A 10,377-nucleotide genomic window follows, 5' to 3' on the forward strand; every position below is an offset into this window, starting at 1 on the left:
AAGTCTCGTGATGCAACAATTGTGCTAGAGGCCGTACGTAGCATCCGAGAATATATGGCTCTGGCATTGATTTCTTCGTATATCATGTACTCTCAATGATATCAATGTGTTGCAACGGTTTCATTTGTTTGCTAGGCTTGCTAGTGGTGATGCTCCTTCTTGCAACTACACTATCAATGGGCATGAATACACAAAGGGGTACTATCTTGCAGATGGTATCTACCCTTCTTGGTGCACATTTGTCAAGAGGATCAAAGACCCCAAAATGAGGAAACAATGTGAATTTGCAAGGGTACATGAGGCAGCCCGAAAAGATATTGAAAGAGCATTCGGGGTTTTGCAATCTAGGTTTGCCATTGTTCGTGGTCCTTCTTGTTTTTGGGACAAGTGGTCCTTGAAAAACATCATGACATGCTATGTTATTCTTCACAATATGATTCTCGAAGATGAGAGAGGCATGAACATGGAGTTCTTCTACGACAATGTGGGTAGCCGTGTCAAACAAGCTAGAGACCCTAACCGCATTAGAGCATTTCTTCAGACCTACCAGGAGATTGATAATGCAAACACCTACTTTCAGGTTTAGGAGGATCTCATTGAGCACCATTGGCAAAGAGCTGGGTAGTAACACATTCCATTTTGGCATTTAATTCATGTGTGATTTGTATTCAGGACAATTTTTTTATTGAATTATTTAGTTTGTTCAATAATTATTGTAATTTGAATGATTGTTGTATTGTAATGTTGACATTTTCTCTTATATTGAATTAATAATTTTGAATATGTGGCATATGTGTCAAATTCAGATAAAAACCCATCTTATTTAGGGACGGCACGGGTGCCAACCGAGCAGACCGCACATAGGCGGAACTGTAAATGGAATATCCGCAAATATTCTGTTTTATAGTTCCACTATGCGGGGTCTGCTCGGCCAGCGTTCATGCTGGCCCAGAAAACCATTTTTCCGCGAATTGTAAACGAGTTTTGCAGGTCGGCGGTATACGAGGTCTGCTAGAGATGCTCTAACTAGTGCCATTTTCTGCTAACTTGCTAAGTTTTGGGTAGCTAAGCAAACATGGCAACTTAAATCAACATGACAGGATATGGTAAACTGCATATTTTGGCAAGTGTTGTGCATGAAAATTTGGTAATTTAATCATCTATCATACCACAACTAAGAAAAAATGTACTATGTAGTAGATCCACCCATATTTTGTTGCTACTTTTATTATGACATATTGTAATTCTACATGGCGGAACATGGTAACTTATGCATTTGGTCTCGAGATATATTTCTGCTCTTGCAATGGGAAACCAGGCCCATGTTTTTTGTTGGATACATTTGTTTTCTAGGATGGTAATTTATCACACCATCTAGATGGTAGCATATGCTCATAACACTTGGCAACTTTTCGTACATTACTGACGGCATCATATTTTTGTACTCCGGTGATTTTGGTTTCTAGATGGGGTCGGGGAGGGAAGAACTAGTCGAAGGGTTCTTGCATCTTATCTTTAGGAAGGTATGGAAGTGAGCATGAAAAGTAGGGGGTGACATAAGGGAGAATTTAGGATCCGCATATGTGGAAAAATCTGTTACCTACATAGACGGAGTGGATTTTTCACCCACCTAAATCGTGACTTGGCTTGGTGCTCGACTGGTGTATGGAAGGGGGGATGCATGCTCATGCAGGGCGTGTCACACGAGTGAGGCATTCCACATGTTCTTGGTGCACGCATGACACGTCACGCTACTAAGATAGCGAGCACACGTTCACTCTATAGTACATTTGACAAGTTAGTACCGAGCATCCAGAGTTTGTATATCATTACATCAAGGGAACTAGGAGTGCTTTCTTTTTGGGTAAATGTTTATAATGGAGCGAACGATCCATCCTTACGTTGGTCCCTGCCCACGCCCACGCAATCATGTGTCCCTACCCGTACCACACACACCTTGGGTAAATTTCTTGCCTTTTCCTCTCTCTCCCCGTATCTCCGTCTCTCTCTCTCTCTTCGTCCAGCTCTTGACTTTTACCAGTTGCCAACCCTCGAGCCACTCACTCCCCGGACTGTCCTTCATTCACTGCTTTCGGTGCTACGCCATGCCCCCGCATGGCTGCTACAACAGTTTGCGAGCGAATTGTCCCCTTCTTCACCCCCAAACTCGTCCAGAATTAGGTTCCTCTCCTCCCCACCTCTCTCTCTCTCTCTCTCTCTCTCTCAGGTGCGCACATTACGAGCGCTAGTCACCGTTGTCCCTATCTATTGCAAGACAACCTGCTTCATGGCCTGAGGTCGTTGTTGCTAGGCTGACCAGCTGAAGCTTCGGCTGGTGGTCATGCGATGATTCGGGTTGCACTGTTGCATCTTTTGAGCACGGATAGGTGCCCTTTGAGTGGCGTCGGGATAGGCTACAAGCAACGGTCGTCGGTTATACGAGGGCGACTGTCGATGTTGCGATCGACGACAATGATGTGCAACCGTGAGGTGACTGTTGCGAGCGGTAGGAGGCGATCGATGTCTGTTCTGGAGGCAAGGACGGTGTTGCTATGGTGACTTGCCTTGTATGCCACAAGGCCCAATGGTAAACAGTGGGACGATGGACGGCTGCCATGGCGAGGACAGTGATGCTGCTATGCCGGGTGGTGGATGGTGTGACGACAAACGATGGCCATGGAGGATTGTGATGCTGCGACGACGGTCATTGGATGCTGCAAACGGGGCGGCGGATGATGCAAGAGCACCGGTGATGCTATGACGGTGGGCGACGGGAGCTACAACGGCAAACCACATTGGCTGCTAGCTGCACAACTGTCACTGCGAGGCACACGTTACTACGTTTTTTCTGCGTATGCACGTGCGGGTTGCTGAGAGGGAAGTTCACGGAAGTCTATCGATCACGCCGCACGCGATGATGTTCTTTCCACTGCTCCACGCCAGCCTGGGGCGCGCGCCCCATCAGTGCACCAATGCCAGGCAGTTTCCTTTCCAGCTACAGGCGCAAGATGTCATCGCAGGCCAAAGGCTTCGAGGTACGTACATCGCTCCAAACTCATTCATGACCACTTTGCTAACCTACACACATACACACTTACATGTGGCTAGATAGATAGATAGATAGATAGATAGATAGATAGAGATAGAGAGAGTATGACTTTTGTTTGAGCGTGAGAGACCCTATGACCCGTGAACCTGACATCTTCATGACTTTATAAGAAGCTTCAATTTGCAACGCAAAATATTGTGTACCGCATTATGTCTCATACTTAATTATTAGATGTAATAACGTCTTATATTATGGGACGGAGGGAGTATGTCGTAATTATGCAAGTCGGAAACCCCCTGAGAAAAAATGCAGTTCTTCACCTGATCATCAACTACGAGTAGCCAAAGTAAGGGAAATCAAATTAAGCGACGATAACTTCAACAGCAAAGAGTACATTAATTACTAGACAACGAGCCCACATTAGGCTGGTTGTAATGGGGAGTATCATATACTAATATCATGTATATGATACTAGTGTATGATACTACCTCCCTAATGCATAGTATCATATATTAGTATCATGTAGTACTCTATTTATTGCCATGCATGACACAAAGTAGCATAGCATTTAATATGATACGGTATCATGATATGATACTACACCCTCTCTTTCTTCATTTAATGCTATGACACCTCATCAAAATTGCCTAGTTGACATGCATGATACTAGCTATGATACTACCATTACAACCAGCCTTAGGTAAGCAGTACGCACACACAAACCATGGCTGGATCGACACGGCAAATTATTACAGCACACATGACGTAGAAACTAACGCGCGCCACCCACGCGGCTGGACATATTGGATGATCTTGTCCTGCGATTCTTCTGCGGCTGGCTTTGGCTCCGGCTCCCCCGTGCCTACATTCGCCACAGGCACGCCATTGGACGGCTCCTCCTACCTGCGCCGATGCTCCTTCCTCGTACCCGTACCAGTAGTATTGCTGGCCACGGCACACGTTGATGCGTTTTTTCCCCTGTATGCACGTGCGGTTCGTCTGAGAGAGAAGTTGGCGCAAGTTTATCGATCATGCTGCACGATGATGCCCTTTCCACCGCTCCACGCCAGCCCGCGGCATGCGCCCCATCAGTACACCAACGTCAAACACTTCCCTTTCCAGCTATGCGCACAAGATGTCACCACCGGCCAAAGGCTACGAAGTACGTATGCCGCTCCAAACTCATTCATGAGCACTTTGCTAACCGACGCACATATGTATATACATGTGGCGACGGAGCGAGAGATAGAGATAGATAGATATAGAGAGATATTGAGAGTATGACTTCTGTTTAAGCGTGAGAAATCGTATGATCCGTGAATATGACATGTTGGTGACATCATACGAAGGTCTAATTTGCAACCCAAAATATTATGTACTACAATGTGCATCACAATGATGCAGAAGTCGGAAACCCTTATGAAAACAAATGCGGTTTTTCACCCGATCATGGATTACGAGTAGCCAAATTAAGCAAAACCAAATTAAGCGACGATAACTTCAATTGCAAAGAGTACATGAATTACTAGAGGACAAGCCCACATTAGATAAGCAGTACATGAATTACTAGAGGACAAGCCCACATTAGGTAAGCACTACGCACACACAAACCATGGCCGGATCGACACGGCAAATTATTACAGTACACAGGACGCAGAAGCTAACGCGCGCCGCCCACGCGGCTAGCCAGATTGGACGGGCTTGTCCTGCGATTCTTCTGCTGCTGGCTCTGGCTCTGGCTCCCCCGTGCCATCCCCCGGCGCCGGCACGCTGTTGGACGAGCTCTCCTCGTCGCCAATGGCGGCTCCTCCGTTGCTGCTACCTGCGCCGTACGCTCCTTCCTTGTACCCGTACCCGTAGTATTGCTGGGCCATGAAACGCTCTCCGCCGAACACCTGGTACTGCCTGCCGACGTTGGCCCGCACGGGCGCCATTCCGACGGCGTACCCGTGCACTGGAGCCCAGGGCCCATAGATGCCCCGCTGCATCTGAACCTGCACCGGAGCCGGGGGAGCGTACACGGGCCGCTGCACCTGATTCTGAACCTGCACCGGAGTCGGGGGAGCTTACACGGGCCGCTGCATCTGATTCTGAACCTGCACCGGAGCCGGGTGTTGTTGCCGTGGCTATGCCCTTGCTCTCGCTCTCGCTCTCGCTGCACCTTTCTCTCTCTCTGAACTAGATCACCAGAGGAAGAAGAAGGAAGGAGAAGGAAGAAGGACAGAGACCCAAGTGTTTTTCAGGCGCACATACGCCACCCGCCGCTCGAACGGCATCCTTTTTTCTCTTCCTGAGCACGTGCTCAGCTCACCAAAAATACACACTGGCAGCCGTGGCTTTGTAGACGCCCAGCGACGCAGCCCTTACGTTTCCTCGTAGCTAGCCCTCCGCTGCATGCAGCGGGCGAACCGGCCATGCGCACGACGCGCGCCATGCGAGCAACGCGGCCAGCTCCACCGGCCACTCCTAATAGCCTAGCTACCGTGACCACTACGCCACACACACATCTACTTATCCATCTAACGCATACACGCATGACCCCGCCAGTCAATCCACTAACCAACTAACTACATGCACAAGATTAGTACTAACACCGGAGGCGCGTACATCGGGCGCTGAGCCTGGAGCGGCACGGCGTGGATCACGGGCGGGGCCGCGCGGGGAGGCGCACTCGTCACGGCGCGGCTGTCGCCTGCAGCGGCACCACCTGTCCCCGCCTCGGGGTCGCGCATGCGGTGCAAGAAGATGCTGAGGGGGACGACGTAGTCGTCGAAGCCGAGGCGGTTTAGGGCCCACACGATGTCTTCGGCGTTGACGGTCTTGCGGTGCTGCATGCGGCACCGTTCGTTGGCCTCGCCGGTGACGAAGCTGATGAACTCCGACACGCATTCCTGAATTGCCTCCTTGGCGTCGTCGGAGATCTTGGCGTGGGCAGGGAGCGCGCGGCGCATGATGCGGATCACGTTCGCGATTGGCATCAGCCGGTCCTGCTCCCGCACCACTGGCGTCACCTGGGTAGGCGCCGGCGCCGTTGGTCCGTTGGGGACGCCGTCGTTCTCCACTTCTCCATGTCTAGGGCTAGCCAAGGTGCAATGCAGGTAGTCGCACTCGCACTTGGCTTTAGGGCTTTGCTGATTGAGTTTGTAAGTGCTGTGCTTCCGATCGAGTTGCTTCAGTGTGTTAAATAGGCAGAGATAGGTATTAGGTGCTGGCTTAGCTGTCCTTTGTGTTACAGATCAAACGACAAGTGTCCATTGAGTGGTTCGGGCAAAGACATGTACTCATGCATGAGGCTACAAAACAGAGGAAAACGATAAACATATGTATAAATGTGATTACACCCGTTGGTGGTCAGGGCCGTAGTTTTTCTTTTTCTTTTCTCATGACCTGTAGAAAGGTCATTTTGAAACTGAAATGGGACATTAATTAAGGGCATGAGCTACGGAGGCTATAGCAAATGTTGGTCTCATCCCCTCCACATAGGATTGTACCGGTGAAGCAATCGCTCCATGTGATTATCCGTGTTCATCCACTCACGCAACAAGTAAGGCTTCCCTTTCTGTTTCCTTTCCCTCATGCTTTTCGCGGTCAAGCAGCGGCCTCTTCTGCAGGCGACTCTGACATGGTGCGAACCCACCGTCCCTGACACCCGAGCCTATGTGGCCTGCGGGGCAGCTAGTTGGGGCAATGCGTTGTACATGCCCTAAACACAGGGCAACAAAGCTGCAACGTAATGACAATCAAATCAATGGCGGCACAGGATTTTGAAAATGGATAAGAAAACCTATGAAATTACAAGCACGAAAGAGATTGAATCTGTAATACAATCTATTAAATTGCAAGGAAGAAAGAGAATGAATCAAATGAATATTCTGTAGAGATGTGTGTAGTAATCTCAAAAATATATAATAAAAGTGAAAGAGAAAAAAAAGAAACAATACAAAGAGAAAAGTACAAGAAAAGAAGTTACAAAATAAGCTGAAATAAAATGCTAGGAGGAGATACTGAATTAAACCAAGACCTCTTACTTCCATGCATAATAAACAACTTACTAAGCTACTGCAACCCCCTATTTTGATTTTTTCTTCTTAATTATATCGTGCCAACGAGACAAGGTGATATTAACATATTAACGTTTGTTTACCAATATATTTTGATATTTAGCTGAATACCTATGAATTATGATTGGATTGCTCCTGAGTCAAATGGAAACGAGTAGTATGAGCGATCTCACACACCGCGGAGCCTGAACAAAATATGGGTAGGTGCATGCCAAAATGATAAGGAACACATTCTTTTGTGAAAAAGATCTTCACATATTTTATTGTCGTCTCCAAGATGTTGACACAACAAATTTATATTGTGAAACAACTTAATGACAAATTTAATGGCTTCTACATCATTTCCGTGCAAACAAAAAAAGAAGAGAAAATTCTACTTTACCACAGTTTGATTACATAGTTTTTAGGACCTCAAGTTCTTTTTTAGAAAAAACCCAATATATTACTTAATGATTTTTGTGGACACAATACAGACGCTTCATACATACGCACATACACTCACCCCTATGAACACACACACGCACGGACACCTTACCCTATGAGGACCTCCGAGATACCGAGCCGGCACATCATCTTGAGATTAACGAAGTCTCGACAGACGCCTACGCAGTTGATGGGAATGTCTCCTATCACTTAATGCACATTGCCAGAACTTGTCAATCCCATGAGCCACTTTGGTAGCCTCTCTCTTGACTTTGGTTGGATTGAAATTCAGTAGTAGTCAAGAGATTCCAAGCACCTATATCTTTAAACCAAACCAAAGTGGATCCGCTCAAAGAGTGATTAGAAAAAAATTCCAATGACCAAACATGTAATCAATTTTCGGGGTAATAGGATGGTCCAAAGTGAGAACGATGTAAAGTCCCACTAGGCATAGACCCAACTCAAACTCTTCTGCACTGGAGCAAACATGCATAAAATCCTTGTTGAAACCAAGATCTTGCCCTCAGAGCCTCTTGCCATAACTCCCGGGCTAGCCAACTGAACATTTTGAGCAACAAACCTAGCATCCACATTTAACTCAGTGCAACAATCGATCGAAAGTGGCTCCCACAACAGACTTCTAGAAGTTGGTTTGTCACAAAGTTGCTATGGAACACCAGTGATTTGTCTTTAACTTCAAGTACCAAAGAAGACATAGTAAAACTCAAAGAAAAAAAGACCAATAGTTGTCAAAAATATTAACGGATGCCATGATAGACGCATTTCCTCTCCAAAAATCACATCATTCCTTAAGGCCAGGCCCTCGAGAATAGAAATAAAATCTTGGAATGGGTGGAAGAATCAACTCTGTCCAGTAAGACCAACAACTAATCCACACTTGGATTCATGAAAACATCCTCACAGGGGAAATTCCAAATGTTTTAGAGACCCAAGTGTAAAGTGCACACCTTCATACAAGTTACTATCACATGAAAAAATACTCTTCGGCAGAATCACATAGGAAACACACCCCACAAGTGTTTTGCCAATGCTTCTTTCTATTAACATGTACAATGAGACATGACAATGAGACTGTTCGACACCGCTCGCCAATCAAAGACTCAAATTTCTATGGCACATTAGCCTTCAACACAAGATTCCACATCTTCCTTTCCCCATACATCGCCGCTATGCCATAACGGATGAATACCCAATATTTTGGGCGCGTTGGAACCAAGGGCGGCGCTAGGGGTATTCTTGGGTCTTCATGTGAATACCCAAGATTTTTGAGAGTGGCAAAAGAGTGACAATTTTCAAAAAACTGCAATGATTTTGGCAAAATGAATACACATGAATACCCAGTTGCAAATTCCTGGAGCCACCACTGGTTGGAACGTGAAGTTAGCTTAGCCTGTTAAGAGATAAGCTTGTGTAGATTTTTAAAAAAGTTCATTTTTTTCTTGTGCTTCAAACTATTTTTGAGAAAATGGTGAGTAGGCAACAGATATGTCTCAAACGTATTTATATTTTTTTTCTTATTTCATGCTATATTTATATCATTTTGGTACAGTTTTGACACAAATTTCTTAGTCCCATTTGTTGTTTTTGGAGTTTCCATGAAAATCAATTTTTTGGGACCAGAAAAAATCTAGAAAAAACAGCGGAAATATGAAGTCTAGACGCTTCAAGGGAGCTCCAACATAGGCCAGGCAGGCACATAGGGGACCCACGGACCAGGAGGGTGTGTGTGTGGTGGGCTCATGTGGGCATGCTTAATCTCCGATCCACGGCGGCGACAGTGGGGGCGGGTCGTGGCGCATGGGGGCGTGGCTGGGCGCGCTCGGGGGCGGCGGAGGGCGGCGGCGTGGGCGGCGGATGGCGTCGGCGTGGGCTCGGGGGCGGCGGACGGTGTCGGCGTGGGCACGGGCGACGGCGACGGTGGCGGGGCAGCCTGGCAGCATCGAGGAGGTTGGCGCGTTGGGGCAACTGGCGATGGAAATCTGAAAATTTCCTAAGTGCTGGCTTATATAGCAAAGGCTTTGGTCCCGGTTGGTACCACCAACCGGGACCAAAGGGACTTTGGTCCTGGTTGGTGGCACCAACCGGGACTAAAGAGGGGGGGCGTTGGTACCGGTTAGTGCAATGAACCGGGACAAAAGGTGTGCATTGGTCCCGGTTCGTGGCACCAACAGGGACCAATGTCATGTTGCCAAAGTCGTGGTGCGGTGGGATGTTTAGTCTCACCTCAGTAGCCGAGGAGTGGCAGGACCGGTTTATAAGCCCTGCCCCGCCAGCTCCATTGAGCTCCTCTCAACTGCAAGCCTCTGGGCCTAATCTCCCACTGCTATGCCTGAGGGCCTGCTGGGCCTTATGCGGGCCTGAATCCTAGCCCATGGATGGGTTTCTAGTCGTATTCAGGCCATGGTGGCCTAGTAGATCGCATTTTTTTAAATTTTTCCCAGTTTTTTATTTTCTTTTTTGCTCTATTTATTTTATTTTGTTTCTACTTACAACAAAATATTTACTATTGTTTTTTGATTTATTTCAAAAAAAATCTTTTTGCTTATAATGTTTTGAACAAAAAAATACTTTGGTAATTTTAGGTCCATAAATTTTATTTATGTTATTAAAGTTTATTTTATTTTATTTTATTTATTTTCTACTTATATATTTTATTAAAGTTTATTTTATTTTATTTGGTTTCTACTTACATCATCAATTTTCAACCCTTTCTGACTTCATTTGTTATTTTTCATGCATTTACTGATTATTTTGAGCTATAGGACCCTGAAATTGAAAAGTAGTTCAAATAAACTCCGAAAAGGTTGAAAGTTGGCATGGTAT

The 10,377-nt window shown here is 46.5% G+C and overlaps 2 protein-coding genes across 2 annotated transcripts; both read right to left on the reverse strand.

The window, feature by feature from the left end:
* Positions 1-4,518: 4,518 nt before the first annotated feature.
* LOC123161501 (uncharacterized) lies at positions 4,519-5,037 on the reverse strand. Its single transcript, XM_044579327.1, has one exon. The coding sequence runs from the start codon at positions 5,035-5,037 to the stop codon at positions 4,732-4,734; it is 306 nt and encodes a 101-aa protein (XP_044435262.1). The 3' UTR covers positions 4,519-4,731.
* On the reverse strand, positions 4,519-9,494 carry LOC123157781 (nuclear transcription factor Y subunit B-6-like). The gene is made up of 2 exons (XM_044575982.1): positions 9,441-9,494; positions 4,519-6,219 (listed from the first exon to the last, which is right to left on the reverse strand). The coding sequence occupies exons 1-2, from the start codon at positions 9,492-9,494 to the stop codon at positions 5,617-5,619; spliced, it is 657 nt and encodes a 218-aa protein (XP_044431917.1). The 3' UTR covers positions 4,519-5,616.
* Positions 9,495-10,377: the final 883 nt, after the last annotated feature.

Source organism: Triticum aestivum, chromosome 7B (genome assembly GCF_018294505.1).
Source record: "Triticum aestivum cultivar Chinese Spring chromosome 7B, IWGSC CS RefSeq v2.1, whole genome shotgun sequence".
Lineage (NCBI taxonomy): Eukaryota > Viridiplantae > Streptophyta > Magnoliopsida > Poales > Poaceae > Triticum > Triticum aestivum.

Bases quoted from the DNA above. Each gene is read 5' to 3' on its own strand.
- LOC123161501 (XM_044579327.1), bottom strand. From the start codon at position 5,037: ATGCAGCGGGGCATCTATGGGCCCTGGGCTCCAGTGCACGGGTACGCC.
- LOC123157781 (XM_044575982.1), bottom strand. From the start codon at position 9,494: ATGCTGCCAGGCTGCCCCGCCACCGTCGCCGTCGCCCGTGCCCACGCC. The intron at 6,220-9,440 runs GTCCGCCGCCCC...AACACACTGAAG, and splicing joins CCCGTGCCCACGCCGACACC to CAACTCGATCGGAAGCACAG.